This window comes from Sylvia atricapilla, chromosome 3 (assembly GCF_009819655.1).
Source record: "Sylvia atricapilla isolate bSylAtr1 chromosome 3, bSylAtr1.pri, whole genome shotgun sequence".
Classification (NCBI taxonomy): Eukaryota; Metazoa; Chordata; class Aves; order Passeriformes; family Sylviidae; genus Sylvia; species Sylvia atricapilla.
Window position 1 is genome coordinate 41,129,013 of NC_089142.1, and position 17,147 is coordinate 41,146,159.

The following is a 17,147-nucleotide window of genomic DNA, read 5'->3' on the forward strand; positions in this document are numbered from 1 at the left end:
CCTCTAAGTCATGGCCTTAAGTTAGCCAGCTAGCTCCTGTCTTTGTTACTCTGCCTCCAATGTCTAAAAAACATTTAAAAAGCAAAAACCACTAAGACTGAAACTAGCCCTGTGGAGTAAGAAAACAAGGCAGTACCTGGAAGTTGTGCCTTTTCTCATTTCAACAGGAATTAGAATTCAAAATAAAAATAAGGTGGCTTCCTTCACATGCCTCAGAAAGAGAGGCTAGTCAGGAGGAAGTGTGCCAAGCAACTACTTCACAGAGATACACAGATCAGCTTTCTTTCATATTTATAAGGCTGAAGTACATGAAATATCATTATGTACAATCAGCAGTGACGTATTTTCACAGTCAAATCCCATGTCTCATATACTTAGTATCAACCAAAACTAGACAAATGGCAGATATATATATATAGATTTCCATCTTGTCAGTACTGGTTCCAATAAACTGAAGGAAGCAAAACTGGTTTTGCATTTTTACGCACAAGTTCTTGCTTCTCAACTGAGGGTATGGGGAGAAAGAACAATTAAAATAAAAAACAAACCCAAAACAAAACAAAAACAAACAAAAAACCAAACTAAAACCAGCTCCACAAAACCAACCAACAACAAAATAAAAAAAAACCACTAATACAATAAATGGAAAAGAACACTAAGCACTAAAAGACATCACAAATACACAAAAAATTAAAACATGTGAATTAAAAAGTGCTATAACACTTCTGAATAAAAAAATGATAAAGCTAGCACCTCAAATAAAATGCAATGCTTTTAATACATTTAATATAACTATATTAAAATGCAGTTAAAGTAAGCATCTAGAATTTTGTCACTTTTGGTTTAACTTAACTTACTAAATGAAAATACAGCCCCTAATTTTGCAAACTTTTACATATTTATTTAACTTTTTCCAGCCTAGATTAGGCACATAACAAAGTTTTCTAAGCTAGGAATGTAGATTTCCTGCAAATAAAAGAAATATCAGGTTAGATGTGATGGCTTCTAAGGAGTGAATATGAATGGTATTTTTATTCTAAAATTAGATTTTTCAAGAAATGGCAGTTTGTTTATCAACAGGTTGGCAATAGCAGGTGCAAATGAAGTCCAAATAAAAAAATAACACACTAAGGAAAAAGAAATGCATTACGAGTCTTTTTTTTTTTTTTTTTTTTTTACTTCAACCAGCTGGTGGGCAGTTTATGCACAACAGTTCATACAGACTTACTAGAAATTGTCATTACATCTATCAGTAGGCTTGTGGATTTTCTCATTATTGGACTGTCAAATCCTTCAAAAAATTCCATTAAGGTTTTGTTGCAGCGACACCAGTGACAATGAATTCTCCATGTTCAATGAAAATTAATGCAGTCTTTCAGAAGAAGGCCATTTACTGATAGCATCCCTGGATGTAATAACATGGTTTTATTCTTTTTCACGTTAATAGTTTAAAAAAACCGCTATATTGTGCCAACTGGCAAAAGTAAACAGATGCCTTTTATAGTAGTGTGCTATGTAAGGCGGGCAGAAAAGGAAGCACGCAGGTCAACATAAATGTGTATATATACACATATGTAAGTAAACACTTATCAATAGACATCTCCTGTGTTCTGTGACTACCAGGGCATGGGCTGGCCTCATCCTCAGAGCTGTGCCATTTTACAAGCTGTGAAAACTGGAAAAAACCTTCTTTATTGGACAAACCATATTAATGTGTGCTACGTGGCTACATGGCTTCCAGACCAGAGTGGGAATACTGATGCACGGCTCAGATTTAGTTCTTACTTGCCCATTGGTTTCTAATGGTTTAAGAAGATCAACCTTGCTGGTTTCTCACCTATTTCATCTTTTCTCATGTCCTTCAGCTTGTCTATGGTGAGATTCTTCTCTTCCAGCTTGGAGAGGACGGATGGTGGCAACACTGAGAACTGCCGCAGAGGGCTGACCCAGCCCCAGAGCCGCTTGTCTATGACTTTGCTGAGGTTCAGCAGCCGATACGTCATGGCAGGCCAGCGCTTCCTCAGGGCAATCTCAAATAGAGCTCGAACAATACGAGCTGCATTCTGGAAAGTGAAAAGGAAAAAAGAAAAAAGCAAAACTGTTGTAATTCTCTCAATATTCTTTGTATAATGAAAAGGATCCCATAGACTCATCTTTGAAAAACAGTAAAAATAGATTTTTCTTTTCAAACTGATTTCAAACATTTTTGAAAACTACTTTTTCCATCACTGTCTAGTGACAGAACTACCTCATGGCTTCATTCTGAAATTATGAAAAGCAACATGCGCAACCAATTAAAACTGTAGTGTCAGGTCTGCCATGGAACTTTGATCATAGTTATGCTAAAATTATGGAGTTCTAAATTTATTGTGTATCAATCACTTCTAAAGCAAATTCACTCAATGTACCCTCCACATAACAGACACCTGCAAATTCACTTAATATGGAAATTCCAGTTTTGTTTTTTGTTTTCCAGTTTATGCTTCTATAATAGCATCCCATTTCACACTGAATTTCACAACATTTGCACAGAAGCTTAACAGTAGTGACTTTTAAAAGATATTTTACTATATTCTGAGAATAGTGTATAACCGTATAACCAAACTGTACAAACATGCTTTGGACTTGGAAAAATAATTATTAACATAAGTTTGAATGAGGTCAGTCTTATCCTGAAAACCTAAGTTATGATATTCCTTTCATAAACTTTTCAAGCTGTATCATGCAGCTATGCTTTTTTTTTTTTTTTTTCCTACCAGTACTATGTCTGGATTAGGAATTATGTTCTTGATTCATTGAATAGAATATAATCATTCCCTACTGGCTCTGCTATGCCAACAGGAATAAAAAATAGAAAATTATTTGGTTGTGATAGGAAGCATATGTTACTAAAGAAGCACATTCCTCTTATTAGAAACGATGAATAATTTTCTTAATAGTCACTATCCAAATAAAAAAAAAAATCACACTTTGTAGCACTGGTTCCACAAGTACAGTTTAGGAAGATCTGAGAAAACCATATTGCCTCACTAAACACGCTACAAATGAGACAGACAAATAAAAGCAATTGCCTTGAAAGCAAAGATTAAAAGGATCGTAATGAAAAGGATTTTATTCTGCAAGTAGCACAATTTTTATGATGTGCACAATCAATTCAGCATTTTCTCATTTATACCCATACGTGCTACAAAATACAAACATTTCTGAAGAAGATCATGCTACGATAAAAATGTTGCTAAAGACTATGTATAATTTTAAATATTTGAATCTCATCTTTAGTACCAACTAAATGCAAGTTTTAGATTAACTCTTTCCAAAGCAGTTTTAAAAGCATGGGACAAAAATAATTCCATGCAACATTTTTGCTGACTTAAAAAAAAGAAAGAAGAGTGAGAGGCAGATGGGCTAAAAGATACAACTTTTAGGGGGGTCACAGTTTGTCTAAATAGATCTCTGTGTCCTGTCCCTCTATGTATGTGCCTGTGTGGTACAATCAACCCTTTAGGTGTCTAAAGAAGCCAATAAACAAATACACAGACTGGTATATAAATCTGCACATTTTTTGCTAGATTAGATCTAGCAACAGAATTACAATAGCACATCCTTCGTGAGTAAACCCAAGTGTGTGAATCAAACACAAATTATGTTTTGCAGAATGAAGGATAAAAACCCACAGAGCATAAAAATAGATTACAACAGTTTTTCACATTTAGAAGAAAACCCTGAAATTTAGAGAATATAATTGCTGTGCAATCACAGTTAGAGCAACTAAATATAGTAAGACTACAGGAGTACTACAAACAAAACATAACTAACAAAAAATGCCATAGTCTCCCAAGGTAGCCTTTTGCAAAACTTTACATAAAACTATAACACAAAAAGTGTTATAGCTCATATGCATGCACTAGTACAAGGCTCTGATTTTCAAATAAACTTGTACAAAAATGTACAAAAAAGATGCAGATCAGGGCCTACTTGTATCATTGTAAATATTTGGGAGAATTAAAACAGCAGAAGACAGCAACAAATAGGTAGAAAATACTATTTTTACCTGGGCAACATACGCAGAATCCGAAATAAGCGAGAAGCTGTCCATCTCCCCTCTGCTAATGTATGTTTGAAGGAGGATATTAATTTTTCCATAATTGTTTTCCACACCTCCTGGAGCAGGAAGTTCACAGAAATCATTCAGTAAGGTATCTAGCTCTTCTATTTCTTCTTCTCTTACCTAAAACATAATTATGCATTATGAAGAGGCTGAAGCGATTCGATAAAAAATTTTATACTGAAATCAAATTTTCCCTATAACATAGTTATATTAGTTTTAAATGGAGTCTCTAGTTTAAAGGAGAAAAAAAAAAGAAGAAAAAAGCAGTAAACCCACATCTTCCACAATGTAGCTAATAGACCATGATTGAAACTATCTTAATAGGGACACAATTACATTTTGTTATTCATCACCATCTATTAAGGTTGCCATTGACATACAAAAATTTGATATGCCACAGAAATTGAATCCTGTGACCTTACCATCCTTCATCTGATGAGATTTTATTTTTTATTTGACCAGAGTAAAACTTCTGTCCATCTGGATTAGGGCAATCTTGAATTAACATTAAATGTACTCATTACAGTTACACAGTTTGCATGTGGTATAATACATTTTTAAACTCAAAACTGTGAAGTACTATGATTCATCATATTAAAATTTTCACTGTTAATAAGATTAAGTCTTAATATGAGTAAAGAAATATTAATACCTATGGTTTGAATAATGCATAACATTTCACAATCTAACTGATGACCCTTACATGGCAAAACTAGCATAAATCTACATATTCTTTGACTTACTGATAGTCTGTTAGTGTAAAACTTATTTAAAGAGGGCAAATGTTTGGTCCCTGCAGGGAACCATCTGAAAGTAATTTTCCTTTGGACCTGACTACCTGACATACAAAAGACCCTAAGACAATTGGGTTAAAATCCCCAACTTTCTAGTCACTAGTCTCACAGGAAAGAAAGACGTGAAGTACAGAGCCATCATAGATGACTCCACTTTCAGGGGAATACTATGCTCTGCCTACAACAGCATTTTTTGGTAATTTTTTTCTGCTCTTGCACAGCACAGTACAGGTCTAATCCAGATCTGTATTTCAGCCACTGGTGAGTTACATATCTCAAAATTCAGAGTTTTTAAAGGCATTATGGAAATGTGATTCATTTATCAAAAGTCACAATTTCTATCAGACAGAGGGGCAAATCCTGAGTTACTCTTGTGAAAACCGGTTACTAATTTTAGCATTCAGAGCTGCCCAGCAAATGAATCACAAAAATCTGGAAACGATGGTGCACTGATACCACACCATATAAACCTGAGAAAGTAAACTAAAAAAACTGTGCTTTAGTCAAGAAGCATCACTACTAACTTCATTACAAATATAGAAACGTATCACATCATATTTTCCATATGCTTTCCTTTTAAATATTAAATTACACTAAATTTAGACCTAGTCAAGCAATATCACTATCATAAAAATCCCCTTTAGCTTGGAAAATGTTCCATGTATGACTGTGAAACCTCACTGCTTATTATCTTCTATAATAGAAGAGATTACAGCAAAATAGAATTTCTCCATTAGATAAAGAGATGGTAATACCCAGACAATGTGTGCAAATATGTAAATATGTAGATGGTGAGGGACTCACAGTGCCAGCTCGCAGAGCCAGGTGAATGAGAGCCAGCTCTGATCTGCAAGTTGTATAATTGTGGTAAAATGGCAATGAGCCCAAGCTAACAAACCCTGTGGAGTCTGGCTTGTACCTCTGTGCGATGGAAGCACGGGCAAACAAGCTCATGCCAGCTTGGAATGCATTGCCTTGTGTCCTATCCACACGGGAGGCAAAAAGGGAGGTGGGAATTGAACTGAGTACAATAGAACAGTAATTTTCTAGCCCACATAAAATCTGTTATGACAACTTTCTAGATTTCAGATTTGAATTTATGAAAATTTATCATTCTGCCAATCTAATATTGTTCCCTGCAGAAAATATATCAGAGTTCACTTCAGTGAGTCCTGCCTCATTCCTGACAAAGCAAGCTGTTCAGGGAGACATCCAATAGTGCTTTAAACTTCAAACAGAAAAACTATCTCATGTCTAGGCATGCTATTCAAATGGATATTTAGTTTCACCTGTTAATAATTGAAGAGCTGAAAAGTTCCTAAAAGCATTTAAAATAATTACTCAAAGATCCATAGCTAGTTATTAAATGTGCACTATAGTTCAAGCTGAACTATGTATAAATTTGAGCGACAACATATTATGTTTACTTAGAAAACATTTTATAATGGCCCTTAGCATTTAACAAGATTTGTGTCTGCAGACAATATCTATGGAGTAAGTACTACAGAAGTGTCTAGTTTTAAGACATTCTTTAACTTTACCTTTATCTGTTCAAACTCTTCAGCTTTTGATACTATAGCAAGAATATCACCTTCGGTTTTATGAGCATCAAACAATTCATTGAAAGTCTGTTAAAGATAAAAAGAATTGATTTGCCACTGAAAATAAAAATACACATATAGCAGGAAACAAAGAAACCTTAGCCAAGAGTTTAAAAGGTATATAAGGCTAAAATGGAAGTTATTGGAAGACAAGGATGATGCAATTCAAACAGGAACAAAGCCCATAATGACTTTTCAGCAGTTTCAGAAAAACAGTCCCTCCCAGTGCTTTGGCCACCCCAAAATCAAGAGACATGCAAAACAGCCATTTTAAAAAAAAGTCTAGGACCTTTATTCTGACTGAATAAATATGTGAGACTAATTATACACAGTGATAGTAAACAGTTAAAAACCATTAATGCTGAGTCTTTAGGTTCTATTCCAGAAAAACACTTAATTTGCTAAAAAAGAAAATGTTTTAAAATGAATGTGCATGTCAAAGCAAGTTTACAATACTATGAAATTTTGATGTGTTTACAACACAATCTGATTACAGGGCCAAAAGTTGTTCAAGGTTGTCAACATGGGAAGACTTTCCCCCAGAGAAGGTCATCTGTTATCAAACGCTACACTACAATGTGCTATCATGTACTAATGGTTGCACACACCATGAGTACCAAAATGTTTCTTGTATTTCTCTTAAAAGAAGCCAGAAAGACTATAGAAATTTCAAATCTCACGTCACACTGAGTCTAATTTTTCAGTATTATTCGATATTTAGTTTCTTTTTCCTATATCCTCTCTTCCCATTTCAGTAAATATGATTTGGAAATGCAGTGAACAAATCAGCTACATATTCTGTAGTATCTTACAACTATTTTAGGTATATGTTAAAAAAGAAGGAAAAAACCCTCCAGAAACAGGACATCATCTTTTACCTCTATAGTATTGTATTTAATATAGTAGTGGCTGGCAGTTCTGCCTAAATCTGTTGAAGAAAAAAAGCCAGTCCGTTCTTCAAAGCGAATCATGCGGGCTTTGTCCAGTTTTCTGCCAACTTCAATAACCAATTGTTCTCTGTGCTTTTCTAGACCTGGATCCATCTAGACATGAAACACAGACATTTATTTGCATAAAAGAAGTGCTAAATAAATAATTTTATGAGATAACCCAGTCACACAAAGTAAAAAATCTGGTAGAAGGAAGGTACTTTGAAGTTATTATGTCAATATTTTCTTAAGATCACACCAATAACAGTTACATTCACATTACTGACCAAAACCTGTATGTACAGGAAAAAATAATCAGAATAAAATTTCTTTTACAATTATTTGGGACTATCAGTACATTAGAGACCAATATAATTTATGAAACAGCAGCAGGATTATGAAACACATTTATATTGAAATTTTTGAAAGATGTTTTAATGATAACATATTCTTCATTAAATTACCAGTACTATATCACTTCATAAAAATATGTTATCTTATCGCACCTTCTCCTTACGAAAATGGCTGAAGATATACCTTTCTGTGTAGCTGACATGAGGATGGCTTTAATTGCATTGATAATAGATTAAGCTTCAAATTGCATGGCTTAAATATTTCCTAGCAAAAAACCCTTTAACATCTCCAAAAGCCTTTGGCAGGTTAATTGGGATATTCTAATTAGTGAGTTACAGATGTGCAGTAACATTCATGTTAAAAGCACACCAAGGAGCTTTGTGAGCTCAACATCACTTCTATTCATATCAAAGTTCAGGAACTTAGACATTTTGTCCAACTAATAATACACATTATCTCATTAGTAAATAAAAGGCTGGGCAAAACTCCCATAATAGTAGTACTGCTGTATAATTGTGTGTTTCCACATCAGGCACCTGGGATACCCACACTGACAGGAATGAGTGAAAAGGGATTCATAGTTATGTTAACCTTCTGGTATATGTGCACCTGAGATATGGCTCTAAGTAGACAAGCAATAATTAGTTGAAAAGACTAAAATCCTGTTCTAGCCCATAGGCAGTATTCTTATTTCAGCGCTTGGGTATAGTTCAGATTTCCTACAGAATAAGGCATACCAGCCCTCTTGGTAAAACTGAAACAGAGATACATGACCAAGACAGCAAAAAGGAGCAGGCTCTAAGAATTGTTATGCCTTGGTTTGCTCCGGTTTTCCCTGAGCCAGGATTCAGTTTCACCTTTGTGCAGAAGTACATCATCTCATGGTTGGTGAAGCTGCAGACAAATGTAGTCATCTCCACAAAGCAGCTGCAAGAATAGTTCCTAATATTCTGTGTTTGCCAGTTACCCTGAAGCTGTTTCTCCTTAGTTATGGCTTGCCTTAGTTTCAAGTCAAAAGCTGAGATGGCAAAGGTCTAGACTTCTTTTCTCAATAGTGAGTCATGCATTGAGGTCAGATTTCAGAGCAGAGTTGGTAAAAAAAAAAAGTGATCTAGATGCCAGATGTTCAACATTTCTTAAAACTATTGTAGGGGAAAAATTAAAAAAAAAAAAAAAAAATCAAAATGACTCCCTTCTCCTTTGGCAGTCTGAAGTACCTGCCAATCTTTTGCCTTACATAAAAGCTAAAGCTGCAACAGCACACTAACATTTTTTACAAAGTTTTAACTTTAAAGGAAAGGTCACCAACTTGAAAAAGCTGTGAAACAATATTTGACTTTAGAGAATCCATGGTTAGAACTCTGCTTGTTGAACTTGCATAATTAGAAATCCTCAGAATAAAGGATAGAGCCTAGAACAGCTTTAAGCTGTTCATTTTAAAATGAGCTTTAGCATATCCACAGCAAGAAGGTGGACATATGGAAATTCAAGAATGCATGAAAAAGTATGTTACCATTCATGATAAAGTACATTATTATCCACACTTTTTTCTCTAACTTACTCTTGGGCAGAAGCTTCTCTAATTTTTATATCTAAATATAAGTTTTATGGTGATAAAAACTCTGCATAACTGCACAAACACCAAAGAGTGGAACCAAAAGGAGGAGGAAATAGACAAAGGACTTTAAATAATCGAAGCACCTTTTCATTGCAACCCCAGAAGTATGAGAAAATGCCTGTAGGCTTCAGTAAAACAACATTTGCATTTGCTCCACTTTTTCCCTTCCACTCTTTGCTTTCTTTTGCTGCTCATCATTAATTTTGGCCATTTTCATGAATCAGTAAGAGGCATTATTGGCATTTCTGGCAAACAATTTGAAAAATCACAACTCAAAGCAGGGAACCTGCAGTAAGCAGCCTGCTCCTGGGTGCAGCCCAGAAAGATCCTGGAGACAACATAAGGGGTATCAAAGATGTGCACCCTATTGTGTGGGTGCCCTGAAGTAATTACTGGATGTGGTGAGCACCAGTGGAAAGCAAATGGGGAATGAGTGTGCATCATCTCAGTCTCATCAAACAGCTAGGAAGTGTGATCCATGAGGGATATGGGGATTCTAAATGGGTAACACTGACTGTCAGTAAGAACTAAGATAGAAATTGGCATACTGCAACATTACTAAAATACACTAAGACATCAGTTATGAAAATTGGATACCTATACCCAGAATGGTCTAACTGACCAAAGCTTTGATTATACCTGCATCTGGCACTATAGCATCTGTATACACTCTATCACATGTAAGCTTTGATATTTAAAACTGGTTTATCTAGAAAACAAGTGGATTTGCACTGGTTTTGCTCCTACATGAATGGGTAACACTTCACATTAATATAATTTGTTACTGCCTTAATTCAAAATATGAATGTCTAGTATTAGCATATCAAATCAAAATGAGTAGAAAGAAGGTTAGGGAAAGAGTATAACAAGTGCTGGCAATCTTCACTTTCTCAGCAGCTAAACAGAAACACTAGAGAAGGGGAAAGGGGAGAAACTCCTGTTTATTTTTTTAAAAAACTATTAAAAATATTTCTGTTAGTGTTTTATTGCTTTTTTGCACCACTTATTATCACCAGGGTTTTATTTCTTTTAATCTAGAATTTTATACTGAAACAAAAAAGGGAATTTATATTAACGGAGCAACAACATTCTTCTCACTAGCGAATCAATTTTTGCTTCTCATTTATCTATTACTTTATGGTCTGTGTTATATAGTGTCATATTAACATATGGTAAAGTACTACATGGCTTTTTATAGAAAAGAAATTTGAGATGACCAGAGGTCTAAAGGTGCCTGCAGAAGCTTCCTTAAGCAACAGCACACCTATTTCCACTGCAATTTCCACTATTAGAGAAAAAAAATACCAAAACACTGTTTGCTGACATATACCTCTGAATGCCACCATGACCTAACTGCTGCTCACAATTTCAAAATAAATTATGAAGTCACAAAATGGATTCTTGACATGAAATAAACTGCAGTTACCATATAGTTGTTTGACCTGCATTAGGCTCAATTAACTGTGTCTAACTATGTTAACATTAAATGCTTATAAACAGCTGTACAAAGAAAAAGGTAATAATATTTAGATAATCTGTAAACTATTAATCTTCTTAAAAGTTACACATAATGGAAAAAACTTAGAAAAAAACCCCTTATGTATATGTGCTCTGATTCATATCACAGCATGGAATGTTTGTAAAAAACAAAAAAAAAAATTCCAAACAAATTAATAAAAAAATCTTATTTATAATAAATCATATGAAAGAAAATATCACCCAATTAAAAATGTTATTTTATAGTTTATAAAATATTATGCCATGAAACATTCTAAAACAAAAGCTGACAGGGGTGAGGGGGAATCAAGCAACTCAAAAATGCTTTCTTTTATCATTTATCATCTAGTCTACAAAACTGAAACACTGAAAACAGCCTACGTTACAGGAACTGAGTGATAAGAATGAATGGTGTCCTTTGGAGCATAATTTGACCAGTTAAAATGTGTTTTTATGTGAACAGAAGGAGCCTCATAATTCAGTGTTAAAAACACTCTGCTACAGAAAATATCTTCCTTTTTCTAAGCACTTTAAAAGAATTGCTGATGTCAGGTTAAGTAGAAATAGCAAATATTTATCCTCACATCAGAGAAGGATTAGAGACTCAGAACAAGTTACAGATTTTTTTAAAATGCATTTCATACCTGATAAGCTTTGTGACTGATGCCATATACTAATGGATTTGCTCTCATCCGTACATAGAGATACGTGTAACTTATCCACTTTACTGCTTCTTCCACATTAGTTACCGTGCCAAGAGCAATCTGGAAATAGGAGAAGAGACAAAATTAAACATATATGTTACAGCTGTACATAAGTACTTGGCTGAAAACACGTGGAATTCAGAGTATTAGCACAAGATTAAAGAAAGTGTCAGAATATTTCAGACTTTAATAATTTTGGAATAATCCTAAAACAACAACTTGACTGATTTACACATCTTTATCTTGTGAAAATGTAATCACATGGGTTGCTTTGACCCAATACTATAGACACAGTGACCGTAAATGATCTTTCCTATACCACTTATGATTTTTACAATTAAAAGATGCTATTGACCAAGCTTGTTATAATAATAATAATAAAAAAAAAGACAAACAAACCAAAATACTTCTGTAGTGGATATAGTCAAGGTAATTTAAAGAAGAGTACTTGAAAAGAGAAGTATCTACATTTAGAAAATTAATTTCATCAGGCCAGTGTGAAAGCACTATTAGGTCCTAAACAAAACAATACCAAGAATCTTTAGGTTTTTTCCTCCTCATACTTGGAAATCTCTTAATGCAGAATCTTTATAAATAGTTGTCTCCTTTTGTAGCTGCAAGCTAAGCATACAGCTACCTGCTACATTTTTGCTATATCGAAATATAACAGAAAAATTTGAAAGGTAATATTCACACACACACACATATATATATATATGAAAACATGAATATTTACATTGCAAAGCTAAATCAGGTATACAAAATAATTTTTTGTACTAAGTGACTCTTTTTTTTTTTTTTAATTCAATACTTTTATCATCAAATTGTTGACCACACACTCATTTTAATTAGATAACTTCAGCTTCATTTTGTACTGGTTACATTCACAAGAAGCATTTTACCGCTTAATTCCAGTTAACCTGATTCTACCAGAAGAATTTAATATTTCTTGCATGTCCCAAGACAAAACCTTTTTTGGTTGTTCCTGGTTGTTAAAACAAGTAAAAATCCCTCTTAACAAAGTTCTGTGATCCATTACTGCATTTTTAAAGCTATTTTTGTTTTATTGGTGTTTGGATTTCATATAAATCTTCCATGTGACTTGGCAGAAATAATAATTTAAAAAAGCCTATAGAACTGAGTACATATGCATGTTCAGACTGAAGTACCTCGACCTTAATAACAATAGTAACATTCCTTTTCAAGTAACATAAATATCTGGTAAAAAAATAACAGTGAAAGCCGTATCTGCCTTAAGGAAATTTAAATCCAGCAAAACCTTGTTAATACCAATGTCTGATAGCATGTAGTAACCCTAGGCTTTGCTTAACACATTTTTCAAGTAGTATTTTGTTTTTCAAAAGCATAAGGAGGTTGGGGGAAGTCCCACTGTATTGCTAAGCACATAGCTACATATAAGCATATAGCTACACTGAAGTAGCTACAAAAACATTCAGTTCTTCACAAACGACTACAGGGAGAACATGGAACAGAGCCCACAGGTTACTCTTACTTCATCTGTACACAGGTTATTTGGAGCATTTGGTTTCTTTACATGATTCAAATATCTTTCAGTGCACAACTTGAAATAGCTTAACAACACAGTCCACTAGAAGCATTTTCAACAATCACTTTCACAATCATGAAAACGTAATATTCTTATTACTGAGGACCACAACGTCTGCCAGAAAACAAAACATCCCTCACTTTTTCTTTGCCTCATTTGTTCAAATATCTTATTCTATTCTATTCTAAATTATTATTTTAATAGGTTAAAAGCAAAACTGAAAAAAAGCAATTTTTTTGAAACTCAAACACATTTGAGTTTCAGATACAGTAATGAAATCTACTATCGCACTTTCCTTCTTTCCCCCACTTCAATATTATGCAGTCAAAAAAACAGAGTAATTTCTGAATATTTACTGCCATCTAGTGTTCACGTAAAGTTCCTATGGGCTGAAAATTTATCCTGCATTGAAACAGTATGAATGATCCAAGTTTTCAGCATTTCCTCAACCGTGTCTTAGGTATTTAGTTACAGATGGAATGATTGGTGAGTAGAAATACTTACTATCTTGACACTCTATTGTCCAGTTGCACCAGTTGTCATAAAACGCTTGATTTTTCACAGCTCAAATGTAAACGATGGTGTTCCATCACTCACAGAATAGAATTTTGAGTACTGTATTTATCCAACTCACTGTGCAATTTTAAATTGTAGAAATAATCAGCATCACACAATTTGAACTAAGTTAGCAGTGGCTGATGTTGCCATCATTGAGCAATGTACTTAGCATCCTTTATTGTTATTTATTTTCTTTTTGTCCTCGTTTTTTTTTTTGTTTTTTTTTTTTTAAATGCTATACCACGAACTTTATCGAACCGAATATTTCAGGGGGAGTGGTTTTGATTTTCAAAAAAGTGTAAATAGATATAAGTAGCATGGCTTTTGGGTGGCAGTTTTTGAAAAAATGAGGCTTTTTCTCTGATATTTCTCTAGATTAGAAAATGGCATAAAAATAAATGATAAAATATAATATAAACTGAACTTATTATTTAGCATAATACATTATTTTATTTTTTACATATATGTGCTTTTTTTACAAATATAACGTCTGTTGTTGTTGTATAATTGACTCAGATTATACAAAGAAAAATTTCTATATATGAATCAAATATTGTAAGGTAAGAGGGCAAGGGAGCTCTCTTACAATCTAATAAGAAATTTTCTGTGTCCATTGGAAACCAGTGGATTTTAAATTACTATTTCAGCACCACAGGACTATGGTTTGATTCCTGTCAAGCTTTTGAAATCATTAATGCTAGTAGAATTGTCTCATGTTGGAGAGAAACTCCTGTGCTTTGCCCCATGCCCAGATCAGCCATTCAGTCATTCAGCTCTTGAGTGATGTTTTTTTAGGAAGGACTCTGAAGGAATTTTTCATCTCTTCTGAGAACCCCTCCTTTCAAGGCAAAAGATTAAGAGGTTTGTCCAGACTAAAAGAGTCACCACGTCCTACATTCCTGGCTTCAGAGGAAAATCGCAAGCACATGCAAGTAAAGGCACACACCCCGGGGAAGGTATACTCACTGTCCAGCACTGCAAATCATTTCCTAAGCTCTCTGGGGAAAGGAGTTGGCCCAGCAACAAGCTGGAGTCCAGCTGTGGTTGTCAGGGAGGGCTCTATCAGGTGGAAACCATTAGGGAAGGAATGGTGACCTGCATCGTATGAGCTATTGATGATAGTTCCCAGATAAGTTAAAGTTTATGGTCTAATTAAACCACATCCCCTGCATCTTATCTTTCTTCCTGTACTTCCAGAAAAGACAGCAGTAGGTACTTTCTGTTTGCCAGCTGGCCAATTGCCCCAGGACTTGCTCCTCTCAACTAAGGACCGTAACCAGCTGTTTTATTCCTTTTTTCATTCTATTATGCCCACTGGCAAAATTTCAGCAAAAGAAGGAAAAGGACAACTTCATGCCTTTGTTGATCATAATTTTGCTAATTTTTAGGAGAAAAAGCCCCATGAAACCAACCCAAAACTCAGATCTGCAGGAGAGAATTCACAGTGGACTGACATGCTGATATACACACTCAAAGTCTTAATTTTGGCATCAGCTCAATGAAGTTGGATATATTTCATGTTTTCCCACTCCATAGTTCTTCTAAGAACAAATGCACTGAAGCATCAAGATCAGCTGTCTCTGAGGCCAGGTGACAGCAAATGCTGAAGGGCAAAATGTGGCAATGAAGAAGAAGCATCATACAAATTTCTCCCAAATTCTGTAAGTATTGCATCTCAAGGTCTTTAGTTAAAGGTACTGGCTTTGCACTTGGTATCTTTAAATGAATTTTTATTCCATTTTTGGACACTTCTTAAAGTACTTTTCTGGTTAGAAACAGCCCCCTGTAAAGAGTTCCATTGTCTAACCACTCAGCTGACATAATTTTGTTTTCTAAACCTGCCACTGGCTCATTGCAGCCAAAATATCTTGGTTCTTGTCCCAGGAGAGTTGCAATCTTTTGCCATATTACTTCATCTATTACTTCACAAAACTCTGTTATACAGTCTTGATTTGCCTTTGTTCTCTCCTGAAGCATACAGAAAAACTGGTGGGTTCCTTTCTCAGAAACTGATTTATTCTTTTGCCCATCCTCTTGGAAAATATTCTGCTTTTAGAAAATTTTTTTTATTTGGGGATTAGAAATACTGCAATTTTTTTGCACTATTGCCCAAATTTTCTCTCCTGCACCACGTAAGTCTTGGTATGAAATTCAAGGCCCTAGATTTCAATTAGCAATTGTGTGGCTAAGATTATATGCTGTATTATCGCAAATATCTGAATGATTCTTACCATCTACCTATTTATGCCAAGAGACCTGGTCTAGATAAAATTCCACATATTCTTGTGGAAACATGAACTCTTCCCATACTTCCAACTGCTGCCTTCACCTTATCAGCTCTCCTTTCAGCTACTGGTGTGTCCATAACAAATTAAGAATTTAAACAATTCAGCAATGCTTCTGACCTTTAATTTGTTGCTCTTTACAACTAGAGAATAAGCATTTGGATCTCCTGAACAGCTTGTAATAAAAGCAGATTCTGCTCCTACAGTATGTTGTTTTATTATCCATCAGATTTCCTGGTGCTAAGAACAGGCTCTATTATGGAGAAGATGACAGTAGTCATCAACCTTCTTGTGCTGATTTCTGCAACCAATCAGTCAAAATCCATGTATATTGTATCCATACAGCGCTTTGTTACTACCAAAGGGCAGAAGATGACTAAAATTGAGTGTGCTTCCTAAGACCATCTACTGATTCATATGATGATATGTACTTTAAAATGTGGTTTTCTTCCAGAATGGTGCAGCCTATTGGAATAGTCATCTCCAGACAAACATAACAATTTCTTCTAAACCACCTGTATCTTTGTCAGAGAATTCCACTACCTTGGATCAAATCGGCATACACAGAAGTTCTGATTGACTCCAATTATAAGGAAATGATAAAGTTACTTTCCAAAAAACCTTCCAAAGCTCCTTGTCAGTGCTCATAGTATTGGTTACCTGTAACCTGACAGGTACTGATTTTTCCTGCATGTTATGACAGGAGGATAAGTAATATCACATATGTTGCTTTCATGTCCTTGCTATACTACTGTACTCCACTGCTATTTCTACTAACAGTTGTTTATCATAGTGATTAACAAAATTCTGACTACATCTTCAGCTTCTGTAACTGTATCACTTTATGGAATCTGGGGTAATTTTAAAGTCATGTTCATTTCACATTACTACCACTACAGAAAACCTGAAAAACGGCTAACTTTCTAATATTTAAAAAAAGAAGCAAACTCCTCTACTGTGAAGGAAAGCCTACTCAGTCCTTGTTTCATTTTCTACTTCATGTATCTCAAAAAAACCCAACCAAACAAACCCAAAGCTCTTCTATGAAATCTGGCTGGAAGTTTTCCTAGTGAAAAGAAACACAGTATCCCAAGACCAGATAACTCTCACCTGACTCAGTGGGGTGCTGAAC

General features: G+C 34.6%; 1 protein-coding gene across 1 annotated transcript in view; it reads right to left on the reverse strand.

Moving 5' to 3' along the window:
* The window catches only part of ASCC3 (activating signal cointegrator 1 complex subunit 3), a 249,565-nt gene that overhangs the window by 80,005 nt on the left and 152,413 nt on the right, over positions 1-17,147 (reverse strand). The window contains exons 17-21 of the mRNA XM_066315184.1: positions 11,546-11,665; positions 7,382-7,546; positions 6,444-6,530; positions 4,052-4,228; positions 1,838-2,063 (exon numbers count right to left, since the gene is read on the reverse strand). Coding sequence (XP_066171281.1) covers positions 1,838-2,063; positions 4,052-4,228; positions 6,444-6,530; positions 7,382-7,546; positions 11,546-11,665 — 775 coding nt within the window. The remainder of the gene's footprint in view (positions 1-1,837; positions 2,064-4,051; positions 4,229-6,443; positions 6,531-7,381; positions 7,547-11,545; positions 11,666-17,147) is intronic.